Below are 22,042 nucleotides of genomic sequence, written 5' to 3'. Positions count from 1 at the left end.
AGTTTTCACCTCACACGATACTTATCAGCGTACTTGTCGATACACTTTCTTCCCAATGCGATGGAAGTTGTAATGGCGGCCGCGTGAGAAGTAAACAATATATCACTTCACATTTTTAAAAGCCTAAAACTATTCAACCGAGAGGAATAACGTTTCGTATAAAACGTTATTAGGTACAAAACAATGGCGCTGCTTTAATACATACTTTACAACGTTTACTGTACACGTATGGAAACATATTTTAGTTGTTTGAAATGTAAACACCGTGCACTCACCATAGATGGTACAGTACTCAAAGTGCCTTTCATGCTGTATATGTTATACATTGCTGGAGTAACACTCGGAAACCACAGACAAAAACGCTCCTTTGCACACTCACAGATTATCTTCACATGGCGAAACTTTGCTCTGATTGGCTGTTCCACAGAATCCAGTCGAGGAAGCAAGTAGCAATTAGAACATGTCCTATTTCTCCAAACCAGTCAAGCAGTCAGCCAGACGGCCATGATTGCTACCTAGAAAGTTAGTTCAACGCCAACTAGGGCATTCCAACTAGAAATCCAGTTCCGTGTGATGGGGGCTTTACTTTTAGTGTTGCTAGCTCGGTGACTGAGTACGTGAATTTTTATCTTGGCACCAAAGTTCCTGTGTTCGAGATCCAGCTTGGGAAGGAATGTTCTTTGAGATTGTCCTTCCATTGATTTCACGTAATCATCACTCATCCTCAATGTCATGATTATCCAAAACAGGCAGAAAAGTAACCCTAAATAACGAAAATACAAATAATACATAACAAACCATTATTCTGGAAAATATTTGCTGCTTTCAGACACAAATTGAAAAAAAAAAGAAAAATGAACTTTTGAATCATTTAAAATCTTGTACTTCAAGCTTCCAGAATTTGTTCCCAACAGACAGTGATGGTTCAATTTTCCATTCCTGTAGAAGAAAAACCATGTGGGGCCTACCCAATGCCATAGTGGAAATGTCATCGCCTTGTATTCAAAGGATCCCAGGTTTAATTCCTGGTGCAGGCACATAGTGGTTCGGATCGCACTTTAAAATTTAGATCCAATCCCAATTAGCCTCTCTGCATAAAGTGGACTTAAAACCTCAAGCAAACAAAGCTATTCTTAAATCTCACTTGGAAAACTGGGTATTTTTATTTTAATTTGGAATAAATTTGTGCTTAATGTAAAATTGAATTTTGACTATAAAATTGAAGTTGATAATCATAGCACATACCTAACTAACTAACTAACTCCCTAGCCTTCTTAAACCCGAAGGTTCATGGCTGCAGCAACACAGGCCTTCCATCTTTCCCTATCTTGAGCAAGTTCTATATACTCTTTTCCATCCCTACCGATTTCCCTTAGGTCCATCTCAACGTTGTCCCTCCATCTTCGTCTTGGCCTTCCTACAGGTCTCTTACCATCAGGTCTCCCAACAAGAATCCTGTAAACTCCTCTTTCCTCTCCCATTCGTGCCACATGGCCTGCCCACCTAAGTCTTCTTGATTTAATTATTCTAATAATATCTGGACATGAATACAAATTATGTAGTTCTAAATTATGTACCCTTCTCCACTCACCTGTCTCCTCATCCCTTTTAGGTCCAAAGATTTTCCTAAGGATCTTATTTTCAAATACTCATAGCACATACCTGTTATTTTTATTTCAGAGAGGAACTACAGGATAAATATGAAGGCAAACTGTCAAAAGAGCTTAGTGGGCCAACGTATGAAGTGTTGAGTAAAGTCATGAAAGCTATGGTGAATAGGAAGATTACTGTTCCTGGTGCATTCATAGGGTGAGTGTGTGTTATTCTTAAAGTATTGTGGTGTATATGGCCTGCCAAGGTTCCGTCGAGTAGTTTCCTGCCTAGGGACAACTCAGCATTTTACTAAAGGTGCCTGTCCCCCGAACAGGATATTGGTAAGAAATGTATAGTGCGGTCGGGGGAGAGGAAGGGGCAGTTTTTGCGGAATAGTTATGAGAGACGGTTTATAGAGAGTTGCGAGAGTTTTTGTGATAGTTGCGATGAACAGTTTTGTGATTGCAATAGCTTAGTGGATGAACAAGGCAGACATTGAAGTTTAGTAAACTTGTGTGTGTGTGTGTGGGAGTGAGTGCCAACAACCCTAGGCAGGACACCACCACAGGCCATTACACCAGTCAGGTATGTGTTTCCAGGGATTACATAATATAGTCCAATAAATTAATTAAAAGGGTTTTGGCATCTTTGGCGGTGCTAATTAAGTTGGTCATTCTATAAGGCTGTCCTAATTAGCATCCTACAGTATGTTGACCTAATTTTTCTTCTTTCTATTTTCTTTGTACGTTTTCTCACATTTCTCTTCTATTGTCTTTTTACGTAAGGCAGCTTTCAGATCAATGCAACAAGTGAGTTGGGACACAGGGGTTTCACACTGAAGTGCCAAGCTACAGGAGCCCCTCTAGTGTGTAAAAGAGTCACAATTCACACTTAAAAAAATGTTCCAGTCCAAGTGACACAATTGCAGCTTGTTGCATCAATTTGGTATGAAAGCTTTCATTTATTTTCGTATGTTTCTTTCCAAATGACTATGTACCACTTGCTATGTGTGACATGTAGCTTGTCATTTTGGCCTGAAAGCTGCCTTCAACTTTCTTAACTTTGCAGCATGAGTCAACTGTAATTTTATGTCATTTGTTAGTTCTTATGCGAGTTTCTATGTCAGATCGCCATACTAATCCATGGAGCTACTTCCTACATTTGAAAATACATGTTGAGCTACCATGTAGAAGATTGTAGTGTGTAAGTAGAGTCATGCACATTTAGTTTTTGACGAAAATACAAAATTAGAAATAACACACTCGAATATTAATTTCTCATGTTTTTGAAAGTCATGAGATGCATTTTCCTATCATGTTTTGTCACAAAATGATGCGAAATGAACTGCAATATGCGAAATAAACTCTTAAACATGAAATTTAGAGTTTATTTACTGTCACAACATTATCTGAAATTGAATTTTCCAGTGAGTTATGTAAATCAATGAAAATTGATTAATTCTGCGGTAAATGTTTGAAAAGTAAAAATGAACACCTTTACGCAGGAGGAAATTTAATGCTCTGATAACTACATGACTGTACTATTAGAATGGAAATTTTTATTTTGTGTACTTTTTAAAATCAAATTAAGGTTTATATTAATTTTACACCGATATGTGTCCAGTTTTTGTACTGAAATCTTGATCTTTTATGTATAAGATAATTTTTAGTTTCATAAAAACTTGAAGATGTAATAAAATTTTCCTTTCTAATAGATGGAATAAAAGGGAATTGCCAAATTAAAATTCTATTTATAACTTTAGAAAATTTTAGAAGTTCACAAGCACAAACTGATCAAAATGTTGATATCTTGTTTTACCTTTTTCCCCTTTCTCCGCAGGCACTCTGGCACACCTGCAGTTGGATGTTCATACAAAGCCACTGCAGGCTTCATGTACCCGTTGGAACGTGGTTTCATTTATGTGCATAAGCCTCCAGTGCACATTAGGTTCGAGGAAATATCAAGTGTCAATTTCGCACGTAGTGGTGGTAGCACAAGGTAAGTGAAATTGTACATTTTGAACTTTTGGTATTTTTCTAATTTATAATTAGGAGTCAGTTTTTTATGTGGTCACATTTTTTTCCCTTTGTATATAGCCAAGCAAAATGTTGACGAATTACAATCTTGGAAATGATATACATGAATTTCATATTACACACTCTTACATTTTTTTTGTGTGTGTTACATATTTCTTTTTAGAGTACATATTTTTATATAAAATGCAGTGTTTGTGTCATGTTTTCACTGAGTAGTGCAAATACAATGGAACCTTGATTTTATGTTCTTGATGGGACCAAATTAAAAAGTTAATATGTGGAAAAATTTTATGTTTTGATCTATTGAGACCATGAAGATTGTATATATAATGCAGTGCAGGAACGATTTTAAATCTGTGAATGTAAAATCAGGGGTGCACTGCATATTTGTGACAAAGATTCAAAATATGATTTCTCTAAAAATTCAGTGTTTTACGCTTTGAAATGCACACCAAAAAATCAGGCCTCCGTGTGTACTTTGTTCTTTAATACTGCCATATTTTCTAAAATTTTCATGACCTTTGCTCTTACTTAACTCCCACATTTTATGTTTGTTCACCTTGGTCCTATGAAAAACACTGTATTTTATGTTTGAAATTATGTAATGCATGATGAAATATGTTGAGCAAGATTTCTCTCCACAGGTCGTTTGACTTCGAAGTTGAAACAAAATCTGGCGTTGTCCACACGTTCAGCAGCATTGAAAAAGAAGAGTATGGGAAGCTGTTTGATTTCATAACAGCTAAGAAACTGAGAGTGAAGAATAGAGGAAAAGCCGTAAGTAATCTTTTGAGAACTACGTTTCTTAATTTTTAAACTGCAATCCTTTTAATGAAGTTATAATAATGAGCATAAAGAAAAAGTAGGGCTGGGCTGGTATCGAGGTATTGATATTGGTATTTTAACATATCAGTTGGATTTTTACCAGAGTATGCAAAAATGCTGCATAGCACCTTTTCTGGGTAAATACGTGGTCTGTTAGGAAAGTAATGAGACTGGCAACGCTGCTGCTCCACCTTCACAGGGCAGGTAGGTGAAAGCTTGCCGTTCACTCAGTACAAGTTTCAACTTGCTACAGTTGCTACACAATTGTTGAGAGCATCTGACGTGAAGTTGTGTTTGTGAGGTGCGTTACGAAAATGGACTGGCAAAAGTTTGAGCAACGTTGTGCAATCAAATTTTGTGTTAAGCTTGGCAAATCCGCTACTGTGACTTACGAAAAGTTACAAAGGGCTTATGGAGAACATGCACTATCTAGGACACAAGTGTTCAGATGGCAGAAGTCCTTTTTAGAAGGCCGAGAACAAGTGGAAGACGAACCTCATGCGGGAAGACCTTCAACCTCAAAAACGGATGACAATGTGGAAAGAGTGAGGTCTCTTGTGAGGTCAGATCGTGGATTGACTGTGAGAATGATCAGTAGTGAGTTAAATTTGAACGTGTGTACCGAATGAAGTCCTTGCAAGACTCAGGAAAAGGGTTGCACGTGTGCGACCAGACATTGCACGCACTTGGATGCTGCACCACGACAATGCAGCATGTCACACGACAGTCTCCATCAATGAATTTTTGGCAAAAAAAAAAAAACATTCCTGTGGTTTCTCAGCCCCCTTATTCGCCGGATCTCAGTCCCTGTAACTTCTTTTTATTCCCCTTGCTCAAAAACCAGATGAAAGGGTGCCATTTTGATACTTTGGATAATATCCAGAAGAGCGTAACCGACGAGCTAAAAGGTATTCCAGCAGAAGCCTTCCAGCACTTCTACGAACAATGGAAACAATGCCTCCATCGCTGTGTAGCTGCCCAAGGGAACTCTTTTGAAGGGGATAACCTTCATTTGTGAAAATAATAAAATTTATCGTTTACAGAAAATCAGTCTCATAACTTTCCTAACAGACCACGTATCCACAAATTGTGCAAAATGTGTAATTTTTATTATTTTTGTTACAACATTGTGGGAAGAATATATTTTGTGATAAATGAAATGTGAAATTATGAATATTTTAAAGCAAAACTGTGGCAGATTGCTGTGCTATAGTTCCAGTGGAAAATTCGTAAATATTCTGAACTACTTTAAATTAGTACAGTTTTCAGATATTAGTATCAGTATAAGTGGGAATTGGTGAGAGTGTTGATGTATCTGTGTCCATACATAGTGATATTGGCTCGGCCCTTTTAAAAAGTTAATTGAAACTAAAATATATTGTCAGGTTGTTATTAATTTGTATTTTATGTTTGAAAGTTTTTCATCCAGCTGTTTTAATATTATTTGTATTTTTAATTAAATTTATGTTAATATTGGTTGTATGAGCAATTGTTATCCAGTCTGTACACCATACAACTGACAACCGGCCAGTGTTTTTGTGTAAATTCCCATGTGCACAGATTGCTACATTCATTTTTACAAGGCAGTAATTTATTTATTCAAAGTTTGCATTGCTGCCAAGTCAGGTTGTCGAGGAATGTAGAAAGCATGGAGCGTCCACATGTTCCTGATCTGTCACGGTTGAGGTGATGTAATTGGACCCATCCATGAGAGGCTGGGTGAGCCCCAGAACAACTTTCAATCCTGACTGAATTCATCCTTGCCAATACAATCAGATGTCCTATTGACTGGACCACCGTAACTCATGCCAACTGCAATAGTTGATTATGAGATAAATGTAAATTTCATTCCTTGTGTATTTTACCTTTAATTTCACATTTTATGGGAAGTTATGGGAACTCTGAAAATGACCTTGTCAAATATAAGATTGAAATAATGCCACCCCATGGCTGCATACTTAACCTATTTCTCTTTTACAAAAAAATCTGAACTTCATACCATGTGTTGTCAAATTTTTGAACCTATCTTTGTTCTTCTTCAGGGCAGAAAAGAAATAACCATTACAAATAGGTAAAAACAGGTAAGTGGTTAAATAATAGACTAAAACATTAAAAAACTCTTTGACACCAGAAAAAAACTTCGACATTAGTTATTTTTACCATTTATGATCTTATTCCTCTGTTGTGTTGTAATTTACCACATTCTGTATTTCCACTGGTGCTAATGTTATTTCTTTTCTTACCAATCCCCCAGGACAAGCCCAATTACGCAGATGACTTTGGCAATTCTGATGCTGAAGATGAACCAGATGCTTATCTTGCCCGAGTGAAGGCAGAAGCCAAGGAAAGGGAAGACGACGATGCTGGCGAATCTGAGGATGAGTCCACAGACGAGGATTTCAATCCGAACGAGGAGCAGAGTGATGTCGCAGAGGAGTGAGTACACCCATGCATTTGAGAATGCCAGTTTAACCCTGGTGTTACATATTCTTGCACAACACACTTCATCTCCCTGGTCCCAATAAATCAACTTGTTTTTAATATTTCAGAGATTTCTACATCTTCATGCTTTTTTTAACACCCACCAGCGCTCAAAAAACATGTAAATTTGGTTCCACTGTTCTCCACAGTTTGGATATGTAATTCAACCTTTAGGTGTCATTTGATAACTAATACAATAACAAGTAGGCACAAAACTTGAAAACTTAGTCTTTAAAATTGCATTTAATAGTAAAAAGTCAAAAGGTCAAATACTAGTGTATACAAAAGAACTAGGGTTAAGCCAATACCATTTTGAATTTATACCAGTACCAATGCCAGTACTCGTACACATTCCCATTGATATCTGTCAACTATGTATAATCTAATTCTTCGTCCAAGAGAATGAGAGAAAATAGTACACTTACCTACGACTGGCAAGTAGACTGAATGCCCAACCAGTGGGGTTGTCAAATGCTTGTTCATTGTAACACTTCAAAGTAATTCAGAACATTTATAAACTTTAAAATAGAAGTTTTCCATTTTAACTTTACATATCAATCTACCAAGGTTTTCCCTTAAAAAATCATAATTGCACATGAGATGATCATTTAATCACAAAATACTATTATGGATTCCCAGATTCCAATACTTAAAAATTGTAGCAAGTGAAAGTAGTTAGGAATATTTAAAATTTAAATATGTAAGTTTTTCATTGGATACCACAACATACAACCAGTTGTTTGCTTCGAATTTCACATAACAGATAATTTCACATGAGGTAAACATAATTCGCAGGATTCTTAGACTGCAAAGGTTTTGCATGTCATTTTTGTACACTCTGAGACACCTAGACTCTTGAAAGTATTCACCAGTACCAATGATTAAATTCAAAATTATATTTTCTGATACCAGTACTGCTGATATATGTAAGTATTGGCTCAACCATAGAAATCACATCATCTTTATGCAACCAAAAATCTAGACATTTGAATGTGTTAATTGCAGGTATGACAGTAATCCTACGCCTACAGATTCTGACTCTGAATCAGGTGGTGGGTCAGGAGATGAGAAGAAGAAGAAGAAGAAAGAGAAGGAGAAGAAACCAAGGAGGAAGACTATCACAATTGTAAGTGACTTTTAATGTTCCAAAGAATATTTAAGAAATATCTCCCTTTTTTAATAGTAACTTTATAATTGTCCTTTCAATGCTGGGTCAACATGGAAATTTTTGAGCTCCCACCAGGGACCACTCACACCAAAATTAACATTTAGATGGCCGAGCAGGTTTACAAAAGTAACCCCGTACTGGCCCAGGCTTCTCGGCGGGAATTTTAAATTTGAACACACTTTGAAGGAAAATTGTTATAACTTGGCACTCTGGGAGCAATCTACTTTGGATAGCTTTTGTTTTGCAGCTAAAACATCAGCGCATACAACCATGTAAAATTCGGACCAAGGAAGGGGGGCTTGGGAGGCACAACCCCCGAATTTCAATGGAAAAAAACAAAGGTCTGGAGTTTGCTCCCACTATTTTGAGGAGAGGGTGCGAACTTTAGTATTCTTTTCAAAGAATGAACGTTTCCAAAGAGAATGAAACATGTTTCATGTTCCTGGGTGCCATACAAGTTGAATAAGCCAAAATATGAAACTCTGTTTTTTACGAAAATAGGTAATTTGCATATTGCTCAGAAAATTCTTATAACTCTGCCACTATGGGAGCAATCTACTTCGGATAAGTTTCGTTTTGCAGCTAAAACATCAGAGCATGCAACCGTGTACAATTCAGAACGTCGAACCGAGGAAGGGAGGTTTGGGGAGCGTGACACCCAAATGTCAATGGAAAAAAACATAAAAATTTGGAGTTTGCCCCATCTTCCCCTGCTATTTTGGAGAGAAGGTGCAAACCTTAGTATTCCTTTCAAAGAATGGATGTTTCTCAAGAGAATGAAACATGTTTCATGTTCCTGGTTGCCATACAAGTTGAATAATGAGCCAAAATGTGAAACTCTGTTCAGAAATGTAGCATGGATGTGTTGTGGAGATGGGGGGAGTGGGGTGGTCAATGTGAATTTCCAAGGCTTGGTCCAGACCTGTGTCAGAGTTTCCACCCAAACATAAGAGTATGAAGGTCAAAAAATCACATCCATTTCGTAATCAGCACCATGATACTATATGGTATCATCGGGCCAGTACGACCTTACTTTTGATGATACCATATGGTAAAAGTTAACAGCCGCTACACATTTTGCATTTCTGTATTGTAAAAAAATGTAATATTTCCCATCCTTGAATTCCTGCAGAATAATTTCTAGGTGATGGCAAATAGGCTACATACATATCCTCGTGGTCTCATCTTTATGTTCTTTAAAACTTCAATGGCTGGGGGACACTTTATTTTATTTTAAACTTAAAAAATGGAGTAGTGATCTCTTCTTAATCTTCCCTTAATTAATGATTTATTATTACTTGGATGTCTCTGGGTCATTTTTTACCCCTTTATCACAGAATTGGAGCTCAGTGGTGCCATCTTAACTCACCCCCTTTCCCACCGCACCATGATTGAAACTGGATGATTGTCCCTTAAATCTCATGAATATGTAGCACAGTGCTCGAAAAATCTTCTTCAGAGCTAGGTGCCAGCTCTGAAAATCAGGTGCCAGGAAACCACCTAATAGCAATTGTGGATACTATAAGAAGCTGAGCCAGCCCCTGTGGCGGAGTGGTTAGCACATCGCTCTACGGCGCTAGGGGTCCCGGTTTCGAATCCTGAACTGGGCTTGGATGTTTCTGAGTGTTTGTTCATCAATTTAATCGTATCATCATTCATTACCATCTTCGCAAATTAGCCAAAAGTGGCACAAAAAGCGAAGTAAAATAAAGCAAATCAATTAATCTATAAGAAGCTGAGCATCACCGTATTCAAAACATCGCTAAATCATGTGAGAAAGCGAGAAGTGGAGGGTTGGGGACAAAGAGTAAGAAATTGTTACTGATTCTATGGAATGTCCACGTTTCGTACATTGAAACTTAAAAAACGACAATATTACAGCAAGAGATCAGTCGCCAAGCTGAAATTTTTAGTCAACCTGGCGAACGGGATTTTTCGAGCCCTGATGTAGCATATAACATTTTTTGTCAAATAAATGTACGAATTTAAAATTCGCACCAAAAGCCTTATTGACGACCCCCTCGGCAGAGTAAAGGTTAAGTATCCTATAAACATTGATTGATTGATTTAATATTGGCGGGTGCGTCTGCACATATGACCATTTTGCACCCTTGAATATATGCAGTGGGAAATATTCCCTTATCTAAAATTCTTATTTAAAATGTTAATACAAGGGGTGTAAGAATCCCCCTTGGGAAAGGTTATAAGTATGAGGTTGTAAAGGAACCTGCACAAGGCAAATGCAGCACATTAAAAGAGTGAGAATAAACTATAAACTTCCTCAAAGGGAAAGATTATAGGTTGAAGAAGACTTTCCTAATTAAAAAAATCCCAAATTGTTGCTCTGATTAGTGATAAGTTGAAAAGAAAGTGCTTTCATTCTCCATATAGAATACATGAAAGTGGAAAAACACATTAAATTATGTTTTTAATAAGCTTTATGTAATAATTGACTTTGACATCTGCTTATAATTGAGAATAAGTACATACTTACAACTAGGGATGTGACGAAACTGAAAATTTACCAATGCTGATGTACTCACCGATAATTTTTGGAACCAATGCCGATATTTAACCGATTCCGATACATAAGATTATTAAACAGAAATGGGATGTTACTTTCTGTATGACAAAAATAAATTTGCTATGTACATTTCTATTGCATATCATATGTATACACATATATATTCTCAAGAGATGCGAATGTACATTTGCATCTACAAAATGTTATGTGAACCTAGAGATTTAACATTAGTACACAAGCAGTTCTTTGAAATGCAAAATGAATTCCTGTTCTGCCAGATTCAACTTCAGAAATACAAGATTTGGAAGCACTTCAGGAAGTAACCTACTTCTTCTCTTATCGCAAATCTGTTCAGCAACACTGAACACTCAATCACTGAATACTGATGCAGCAGGTATGCTCAAGTATTTTCTCAGCACTTCCTTCAGGTTTGAATACTCACTTTTGAATTTCCAATACAACAGCAGATCCTGGTTCAGCAATGTACTGTTTTATTTCCGATTTATAGTTAGGTTGATCCTCTGAATGAGAGTTTGCAACAATTTTATTACAAAAACTCTACAATAATGACGAATCACGAATCATAACAAAATTTTCAATAAATCTTACAAAACTAGAATATAAAACTTGTTAGAAGGTAAAACTCTAGTATAATCTGTACCGGTTTAAATATCGGATTTTTGCTGATTTCAATACCGATATGTCAATTTCTGCCGATTTTCATACATCTGTAATCGGCTTCGACACATCCCTACTTAGAACTCAAAAACTTCTTTTTCCAATACTTGCATGCATTTTGACAAATTGAAATAATTGTACTAATCAATTGTACTAATTTTCATGCAATTCCTTGCAGTCTGAGAAGCCTCGTAAGCCAAGGAAGAAGAAGAAGCCGAAGGATGAGAACAAGCCAAAGAGGCCAGCGACTGCATTCATGTTGTGGCTCAATGAGAAGAGAGAGAGCATCAAGAGCGAAAACCCTGGAATCTCCATAACAGAACTCTCAAAGAAAGCTGGAGAAATGTGGCGTGAAATGACAGACAAATCAGTAAGTAGCAATTTAATATGTTATACATTTACTGGAGCATTGAATTTTGCCAAAATCCCATACTAATGTTATCTTGACTGCATTATTTGATATTGAGTGGATAAGAACATTTGATGTTGTTTGCTAGTCTGTTACAACTTTTCTCCTATTGTCTATTTTAATCTTCAATGCAAGGCTGAAGCAGTACCACTTTGAACTGATATGCATTCAATGCCAATTCTCTTAAATGATTCCCATAGATACCAACTAGTACTTGAGAATTGTAACAGTTAAAATTTTTGTTCATGATATTTATAAATATTAACAGTGTACAAGTACTCATTGCAATTATACCGCTTCAATCTACCAGAATTTTGGTTTAAAATATTTGAAGAATTATGCAAGCGATAACTTGAATATTAAAATAGCTATTATTAAATTATGAAATTCTCTTTTGACAGACAATGTTGGTGCTCAGTTAAATTAAATTATGCATTTAAATATTTGTGAATGCATATAATTTGCATTTTTACAAACAACAATTATTGGAATAAATACGGAGAAACTAGTACTCACTTTTATCCACGAAGCTGTTTTTTTTTTTTCGATTAACTGAAATTAATCGAAAAAGAAAAACAGCTTGGCGGATAAAAGTGAGTACTAGTTTCTCTGTATTTATATACTACCACGTGTCTCTTTACCCAATTATGAAAACAATTATTAGCATGTATAGCCTATATGCTTCACAGACAAGTGAGGTCAAATTTGCTATATTTTTAAAGCATCATACTCGAAACTCATTTTCGTTAATGCTTTTCATGCATTCAGGCTGTGTCATCATACTCATTTTTTTTCTTTTTTACATTTGTTAACAAACACCACAAAGTACTTCATAATTCTATTAAATCAATTCATTATGAATATTTAAATCCAATCGCATGTCTAGAACCTTACATTTTGTATATGAAATGTCACACACGTAATGCTGGAATGCTCGAGAGGCATTTTTGTGGACCCTGCAAAATAACTGTACACTATAAAAAAAATTGTCTGTTATTGGTAATTAAATTTGTAAATTACTTTCCGATCATAGGCATGCGCAAGGGGGGGGGGGTGCAACAATGCCCTCCCCCAATCATGGACGTCCGCAGATTTTTCCCACGGAGGAACAAGCATGGTGTTTTTCCATGGCGCGTATTGCCTCGAGAATAGTCTGCCCCCTCAAACTACACCACTTGAATTTGGAATTATTGCATTACTGCATCTCCATTATAATAATTTAAGTAAATTACTAAGACTGAAATAAAATTATACGTGTGAAATATATACTTTTATATTGTCATTCATTTTCTAAGGGGGAGGTGTGGCCATCTTTGCCCCCCCTTCCAGACATCCATGCTCCTAAAGATAATAATCTTTACCTCGAAATTTAGGGTAACAGGAATCTTGTCGCCGTTATTAAATGATATTATATGGAAATGAAGAAACTGAAGTATTTTCAAGCTGCTGAAAGTTCCAAGACAACTACGGGTGAACGGAGTGCCTTGGCGCGACCACAGGGTCTGGGGGTATTGCCCTCCCAAACCGTGGATGGAAATGAATTGTAGGGGGTACAAGGGAGTGTCAAACATTGATCTAAAAGAAAGCAAGATTTGCAGAATCTAAGAGTAGGACAAAAGGATACTCAAGATGGTATTTGTTTTCACGTTTTTTTCTTGCATTATTCCTTCCAGAGGGCCAAGAGCACTTACAGGGGGTAAGGAGGGGCAATTTCTCCTCTCGATTTCAAATTTTATCGGGAGTTGGCCCTGGGTGCCGAACGATCTAAAGGAAAGAAAATTGCAAAAGAGAATGCCATGGTGCCCCATGAATTTGTTTGCACCCTATCTATTATATCAATACTCTTTTCAGTTTGCAAAAATTTGGATCTAAAAATTTTCTTGCTTGCTTCACTTGCAATTTCGTTGTTTTCTGTAATGTATTTAAATTACCAGAGAGAGAAGTAAGAACAACTATATTCTTCAGACTATCGCTGCTAAACAGTTTTGTCTTAAATGCATCAGCAATTGTTCGGAGGAAAAGAAACACCCCCTTTTCAGAGACAATTTGTATCATTTTTGTTGTTGCTTTTTATGAATGTATGTACATACATACACACACCCATCAATGCAATAAAACTAAAACAGTGAGATAAAATTAGGTTTTTCTTTCCCCCACTGAACTTTCATCAAGGCTTTTGCCTCCCCCCCTCTCCTAATCAGAGGGTCTGCGCACGCCTATGTTTCCGATAACAGTACCATGCTGTTGGTATCATCCCACTCACATTGTAAATTCTGTGAAAATAGTTCCTTGAAAGATGTGGAATCATGGTTCCACTGTATGATTATTCAGGGTGGCTACCCACCGGGAATTCCTTGAATTCTGGAGTTTATGCGTGAATTATTGGCTCTGGAAATTATTGGGGCCCCAACTTCGGGTTCCGTCTATTTCTCCTCACACCGATGATGCTATGAAATTAGCGAAAATTTTGAATTTTTCTACTGTCCGGTGAGTGTTTCCTTTTACCTTCTTTGATATATATATATATATAACTAACTTTGAAGAGGCGGAGTTTGGATGCTGTTTTCCTATTGGCTCTCTCTGGATTCTGGTGTTCTCATTGGCTGGTGTCATGTTTTACGGAGGATTTTTTTCCAGGCGTGACTGAACTGGAGTCCCACGCCCCTGTTGAGATTGCTGTTTTCCGTGAAATGGTTATGGCTTCCTTTACCCATCTGTCCCAGTACTGGCATATTTGGCTATTATGTTGGTGTCCACGAATAAAATTCTGTGTCCCTCGGTGATGCTGTGTTCCGCAAGTCATGACTTTTCCGGATGGAATAATCTGATGTTCAATGGTGCATCATCCTGTTTGGCCTATACACCATGTTTCAAAATGATTTAAACGATAAGAAATCATTCCATGAGCATTAAAACACTATCAACGATTAAAATTGTATTGAAATACTTTCAACCACATCCTCGAGTTTTGTTTGGCACGGTCGTAGTAGTTTGAAGTTCTTCCTCCAGGTGGCAGAGTGACAAGTTGCAAGATGGCTGCCTGTGGTGCAGGGAAAGCATTTTGCATCCTACAATTTCACGTTAGTCAGTCTGTTGTGAGTGTCTTGTAAAGAATCACCATCAAAGAACTCCATTCGCAATTGGTATCAACAATTCAAGACAACAGGATGATTCGAGGGAAAATCGTCTGAGGCAGATGTCGAAAGAGTTCGAGATTGTTTTCAACACAGCCCTCAAAAGTCTACAGCGAGAGCTAGTCGAGAACTTCAAATGTCTGGAACAACTGTGTGGCACGTAGTGCGTAAGCATTTACACATGTATCCATATTGAGTGCAGTTGCTACAACATTTAACACCTAATGATCACAAGCCCTGCAATGAATTTTGTGAGTCTTTCCAAGAGTTGTGCAGTAATGACTTTTTGATGAGGCTACGTTCCATGTTACGGGACGATTAAACAAAAAATGTTCGCATCTGGGGGACTGAGAAGCCTCATAAAAACATGCTGAAACGGGTCTGCTAAGAATTGGACTACCGAACTGATGTATGCAGGGTAGCAAAAGGGGCTCACATTGAGCATTTGTGAGTTACTGTATTACAATTTTTACCACTAAAACTTATACAGTTATAGTACTTATGTGTAAAATTTTAAGTAAATTTCACAATTAAAAAAATTATAAGGAGTTGAAATCGTTCAAATCATTTTGAAACATGCTGTATATGGTGTCCCACACTCGCATGGTATACGGTACACTCCCAGAATGTAGAGTTCCAGGTCATCTTGAACGGAGTAGGACCTTGGTTTTCAGTGGCGGCCTGTAAATGGTCTTCACCCCATGCCTGGCTAGAATCCTGCTCAACTTCCTGGATGTGTGTCCGACGAATGGTGAAACTGTTACAGTGGGGTGTTCCTGTCCTGTGTTGCTACTGGTAGAGGGGCTGTGTGGTGCAGAATCGGTCCTTGTAAGGGCCTCGTCCTCATCTTCGGCTTCTCTGTGTTGTGAAGAATCAACCCTTCTCGAGGGCCACACTGTTGTCCACACGAACAAAAAGCAACATTTTAAGCAGCATCCGACAATTAAGAGTCCAGGGAGGAAGTGGAGGCAAAGGCTCAAAGTTCAAAATTTTCCTTTATTACTAAACATTTCCAAACACTGTAATTTCAGTTTTTTAAAAAGTTTCAGCACAAGCATTACATATTCTCATAGAGTGGCCTTTTGCCGTGCTTTCCTCCAAATTTGGTCTACCTAGTGTCCATAAGGCTGATGCTAGAAGCGAAATTCTGGACATTGTCATGAAGTTGGCAACACTACCACTTTATGGAATGTTGTTATTTTCTTTACTCAAGAAGTATCAGTCTGATTTCAACGAAACTGTGCATGGTTGTAGGAACATACCATCACTACATACTACAGTTTTTCATTCACTTTGCTGTATTGAGGGGACACGGGCCAAATTATTTTTTTTTTAAATCAAGTTTCTTCTTCTTCCTTAACACTAATTATTGAGAGGCACAATGTATAAATTTTACCTCCGCTAAAAGCCCAATCTTTAAGCAAGAAAACTAAACCAATTTCATCTCTACGACAATTAGTTCTCGAGCTACGATTTTTTTGTACTGCACGGCAAGTTCTAAAAGGTGCCCGCTTCAAAGGAAATACATGCCCTCAATGCTCCATCCCCTAAAGGTTTTAAGTCAACTTTATGCACAGGTTAATTGGGACTGCACCTACAGTTTAAAGTGGGATCCAAACCACTATGTGCCTCCACCAGGTATCTAACCCAAGATTCCTTGATTACAAGGTGACAACTTTACCACTACACCATCAAGGAGGCAAAAACATGTATACGTACCCCTCTCCCTAGAAAATCCTGGTGGGCACGTCACTGGCTCTAGTTTTTAAAAGGATTATTCTTGTGTTATCTGCAAGAAGAGTTACGGGTTTGTTTATCAGAAGGCAAGATAAGAAAGAAAAGTGGCATCCTTTATGTTGGATGAGTCGTCATTGCTATCAGAAGTGATATCGGCAAGCGACTGTTTTCGAATAGCCAGACATAACACTGGTGCGGGTAGCAACCTTCCTCCAGACAGACTGGCACCAACACACAGGTGACGGAATAGAATGTCCTGCATGTTTTAAAGATAAAGCACTTGTTGAAGAAAAGCTGGAGTACAGCATTCATTTTTTTTTAAATCAACAGCTTACTTATTCCTGAACCAAGTTGCAGAAAGAAAGAGGGAGGGTTATTGTATTGTAAAGGACACATGAGCAATATTTCCTATGCAGATAGCTGCATAAAAAGAATAAGAGAAGGCTGCTTCATGTGTGTTGCCGCGGTGGCTCAGTCGGTAACGCGTCTGACTACCATGCTAAAGATCCCGGGTTCGATCACCAGCCGGTTCAAATCCTGGAACTTTTCTAACGGAAGTGGCCCCGGCGCCCACCCAGTGTCGAATAACATGGGTACCTGGGGGAAACCCTGGGGGGTAAAGGCGGTCAGGGGCGTGATGCTGATCACATCACCCCCACTCACGACCGTATCAAGAAAATGTGGGGCGTTACCCCCACACCCCCTATACGCCTTCATGGCGTGGTGCTAAGCACAGGGGAGCACTTTGCTTTACCTGCTTCATGAAAGTATTGCATAGCAACCGTGCACAGCAGTTGTAGATTAATGAGCTTTTGTAAGGGGATATTGGTGACTTTTTTTCACTGGTTCCTAAACCAATATCGGGGTGCCTCCCTGATGGTGCAGTGGTAGAGTCATCACCTTGTAATCAAGGGGTCCCGGGTTTGATACCCGGTAGAGGCACATAGTGGTACGGATCCCACTTTAAACAGTAGGTCCAGTCCCGATTAGCCTTACAGTGCATAAAGTGGACTTAAAACACAAAATCAATCAATCAATCAACTAAACCAATATCTGATAACAGGGTTTGTCAAATTCTTCTTTCTTTTTTCCCTGCAACATGAAGAAAGGAAAGTTTTTGAAGCAAATTCCCCCCTCCCTTTTATTAGAAAGTATTACGTAAAAGCGTGGGTAAAGATGTGTGAATAGTGATTGAGCTATGTTCTCAATTGTCCATATATGCTTTTGTGGAGGCAGGGAGAACAGACTCAACTCAGTCACACTGAGAATGTGTTAAAACAGTACAGAAACCAGCATTTAGTGACTCGGTTTGGTAATGGTGTGCTTGTTCCCCGATTGTAACGCAGGAGTTCAAGTTCACTTGGTGAATGAATGGGGCTACTTCAAATGCAAGGAAGAGGGAAGGGAGAAGTTGCCTGGCATACGGGGCAGGCTTCTGGCAAATTTTGTCATTGGCAGTGCTTGGAAAACATATAAAGTGGTAAACGAAAGTTACTAAACATAAGATCAAGATAAACATCCTAATGTTCACCATGGTTTTTTTGCAGGGAATTGGGTGAACGGATTAAGCTGGTAAATTAATTGCACCCCTTCCACCCCCACCCTCTCCCCAGCACCTTCACTGTCTATTTCGTGTTGGTTGGTTGATTTGGTGTTTTAAGTCCACTTTATGCACAGTAAGGCTTATTGGGACTGGACCTACAGTTTAAAGTGGGATCTGAACCACTATGTGCCTCCACCAGGTATTGAACCCGGGACCCCTTGATTACAAGGTGACGATGTCTATTTCTTGTGATTTTGTGAATTTACAATAATGATTTAGAACAGATAACTGAGATTTTCTGTATCTTGATGTTGATAGGTAAATTTCAGTTTGAATTCTTATAGAAATAACAATTTGTCATAGTTTAATATATCCTGCAACATTTCTGACTTGTTTGTAGGTGTATTTTGTGTCTGAGTATGTGAAATGGCAAATGTAAACCTCCCACCTTAAATAAAATGTTAAATATGTATACCATTTAATTGAATTAGAATTTTTACATAAATTGGAATCGCAAAGACCCTTTACATTGTTAATATATTTGTGTGTGTGTCTGTGTGTATGCTGGTGGTGAGAGGAAGTAATACGTAAGGCTGAAATAGAGAAAACATCCGCTTGTACCCTTGAATTTTTGGAAAGTTTGCGTTGAAAACCGGGAATTATACTTGAATTTTATCAAGGTTCTAGAGTAGTCACCCCTGTAATTACAATTTTAGTCACCTACATGATCGTGAATGTGTTTAAATTTCATAGGAGTGGGAGAAGAAGGTAGCCAAGTTGAAGGAGCAGTACAACGAAGCCATGAAAGAGTATAATGAGTCGTTGAAGGTTAAGAAAGAAGAGGAAGGATCTGATGCCGGCTCGGACTCTCCCGAGAAACCTGCCAAGAAGACAAAGAAATCTCCCCCGAAGCCTAAACCATCTCCGTCTAAAGCCGGTAGTGGGGGAGGCTTCAAGAGCAGGGAGTATCTTTCCAGTGAAGATGACAGCTCTGATTCTGATAAACCACTGAAGAAGCCAGACAAAAAAGCAGCAGTAAGTATCCTTTGTATGAATTTCAGGTTAGCAGATATGAAAGTTTGCCAATACCAGTAAAGTTATGTATGTTCTTTTGAAGTTTAATCATTACTTTTATTGATTTTCCCCATTTTCATGGAAGTGGGTGCATGTGTTGCATGTGCATTTCTGTGATGCCTTTTCATGGCCTGATATCCCCCATCCAGTGGTTGACGATAGGTAGGGACAATGCCACATGCTTTCTGCCAGAAGGGTCAACGTTAGGTTAGCCCCAGTTCCATGTGCACTGAATTGTACCCTGAGTTTGACTTCACAGACTTTTAATAGGAAGTTTTGGAAAATAAAAATTATGTGAATGCATATTGAGTGGCTGCGGTGGCTCAGTCAGTAACGTGTCTGACTACCATGCTAAAGGTCCTGGGTTTGATCCCCGGCCGGTTCAAAACTGGGAACTTTTCTAATATTGGAAGCGGCCCCGGTGCCCACCCAGTGTCGAATGACATGGGTACCTGGGGGAAACCCTGGGGGTTAAAGGTGGTCAGGGGCATGATGCTGATCACATCACCCCCCTCACGACCGGATCAAGAAAGTGTGGGGCTTTACCCCCACACCCCCTATACGCCTTCATGGCATGGTGCTAAACACAGGGGAACACTTTATCTTTTTTTTTAATGCATGTGGACCTTTTCATCTTTAATTTCCGGACATGCTTTGCAAAATCCACTTTTGTTACAGATTAGTGCAAAACAATAATCATGCAGGCCCTAGTATTTTTACTTTTACTTGTTTTATCTCTAAAAATTTTAATACATCTGTTGATGGGAATTTCCATTTTCCAGAAGGAAGAGACTAAAGCAAAGAAGAAGGATGAGCCTAAAGTAAAGAAGGAAGAGACCAAAGTAAAGAAGGAAGAAAAGGAAGATGATGAGGATGAAGATGAAGATGAAGAACCAATTGAGAGTACTCCACCGACCAGCGAGGATGAAGATGCCTCTGGTAGCGACTAAAAAACATGTCAGAACGATTCTTTTGGACTGTATTAATAGGTATTACTGAATGTTTTACTGTCTCATTGCATTTACAACACACTAATGAATTGATGAACATGCATTTTTTGAATGCATATCCACTCATCCCTGAAGCTTTTTTTGATCAGTGGGAAATGGTGTGCAAGAAAGTGCTGAATAGATGATGATAATCAAATAGTGTACCTGAGCATGTAAAGGGAGCTGAAACCTGGGTTCCAGTGCTGTGATGTTTGATTTTTTTAAGAACTCTTTTTCATTAAATTCCTCACCTATTTTTCAGTACTTTTTAATGTGGAAAATTAACCACCTGAGCCACTCAAATTGTCCCCTTTTCGCAACTGCTCTGAAATACTGAAGTGGATCCATTTGTTGTTAATCTATTTGAGCAATGTGTTTATAATTGTATAGTAAATGCATTGAAAATCAAAGAAGAAAAGACCTTTTACGTTGCCTACCTTTAGTTGATAAAACAGTTGAAAATCAAATATAAAAGATTTCTGATCTAATGTTTTTGGAGGAACTAACAAAAACAATGTAGATCCAACAGACTCGTCTATTGTGTACAGATTTATTGTGCAAATTCATTGTTGAATGTAAGATAATTTGAAGTAGAATTAGGTAAAATTGTTAATGTTCCAAAAAGATTTTAACCTCCAGAAGCTAAACAGTCCCAATGTGGCAATGGGCTCCCTCCCAGGGGACATAGATTGCTTGCAAAGTTGAGAAACACTGTCCTTGTACAGTGGCCCTAAAACTAAGGCAGAAACCGAAATAGACTGGAAAAAAAAGTATATTAAAAATATCTGGCTTCTTAGTAAAGCTTTGTTTGCTTAAGTACATTTTATCGTGAGAGATGCTAATTTGGATTGGACTGGACCTACAGTTTAAAATGGAACCTGAACCACTGTGCTTCTTCCATTGGAGATTGAAATTTAAACCCCTTCATTATAAGGTGATATTATTTTGTACCATCAGGAAGGCTCATTATTTTATTACAACATTCAATAAAAAATCTGGCTATTTTCCAACAACACTAATCTTAATTAAAAGCTACTTTGGGATCTAAAGCTCCTTTGTAGTAGCATACTGATCTTCAGTATTAAGTGTTGTCCTGCATACATATTATGAATAGTGAAGTTTTTTAATTATCTTGAAATATACGAGAGGGGTGATTCAAATGAAAACCTTAAAGTGCAATAAAATTCTGAAAAATTGTATGATTGGTTTGTAAGTTGGCAGGAGTTATCCTTGTGGTTGAAAGAATTATCATCAATTGGCAACATGATGCTGCAGCACTGAAGAAGGAAGCAGCATCAGTGCAAAGATGGTCACCAAGTTAGAGCAGCGATCTATGATGCATTTTTTAAATAGTGAAGGTGTTAAACCAGTTGAAATTCATCGCAGGATGAAAGCGCAGTATGGTGATTCGTGTGTGTCCCTGCAGCAAGTGTGCGAGTGGTGTAGAAAGTTAAAAAGCGGTGTAACGTCTGTGGAGGATGCCCCAGGACCGGGCCAGTCACACCGCGTAGTGGAAGAGCTTGTGAAGAAAAACAGGTGTATTACTGTGAAGGAAATAGCTGCCATTTTGGATATTAGTGTTGGTTCAGCCCACAATATTGTCCATGATGTGCTGCGATTCAATAAAGTGTCAACGAGCTGAGTGCCGCGTCAGTTGACTGCTGAAATGAGAGACTGTTGCATCGATGCCTGTGAGAAACTTTTGTGTTGTTTCCAGGTCGAAGGTGATGGATTTCTGGAAAGAATTGTTACAGGAGATGAAACCTGGGTTCACTGTCAAGAACCTGAAACAAAAAGATCAGGAATGATGGCATAGCTCATTGCCAAAACCCAAAAAATTATGCACCCAAC

At 38.1% G+C, this 22,042-nt stretch overlaps 2 protein-coding genes across 2 annotated transcripts in view; both read left to right on the top strand.

The window, feature by feature from the left end:
* Positions 1-20,447, top strand: part of Ssrp (structure specific recognition protein) — a 43,118-nt gene extending 22,671 nt beyond the window's left edge. The window contains exons 8-15 of the mRNA XM_083123506.1: positions 1,681-1,809; positions 3,433-3,591; positions 4,274-4,406; positions 6,709-6,890; positions 7,941-8,061; positions 11,484-11,675; positions 18,882-19,163; positions 19,985-20,447. Of these exons, the coding sequence (XP_082979632.1) occupies positions 1,681-1,809; positions 3,433-3,591; positions 4,274-4,406; positions 6,709-6,890; positions 7,941-8,061; positions 11,484-11,675; positions 18,882-19,163; positions 19,985-20,152 (1,366 nt within the window). The 3' untranslated portion in view covers positions 20,153-20,447. The remainder of the gene's footprint in view (positions 1-1,680; positions 1,810-3,432; positions 3,592-4,273; positions 4,407-6,708; positions 6,891-7,940; positions 8,062-11,483; positions 11,676-18,881; positions 19,164-19,984) is intronic.
* A 1,050-nt stretch (positions 20,448-21,497) lies between these two features.
* Positions 21,498-21,833, top strand: LOC145988984 (protein GVQW3-like). Its single transcript, XM_083124286.1, has one exon. It carries the CDS (start codon positions 21,498-21,500, stop codon positions 21,831-21,833), a length of 336 nt encoding a protein of 111 aa, XP_082980412.1.
* Positions 21,834-22,042: the final 209 nt, after the last annotated feature.

Source organism: Lepisma saccharinum, chromosome 6 (assembly GCF_977018435.1).
Source record: "Lepisma saccharinum chromosome 6, izLepSacc3.1, whole genome shotgun sequence".
Taxonomy (NCBI): Eukaryota; Metazoa; Arthropoda; class Insecta; order Zygentoma; family Lepismatidae; genus Lepisma; species Lepisma saccharinum.
This window is presented reverse-complemented; position numbering and strand designations above follow the sequence as displayed.

Bases quoted from the DNA above. Each gene is read 5' to 3' on its own strand.
- LOC145988984 (XM_083124286.1), top strand. From the start codon at position 21,498: ATGGTCACCAAGTTAGAGCAGCGATCTATGATGCATTTTTTAAATAGT.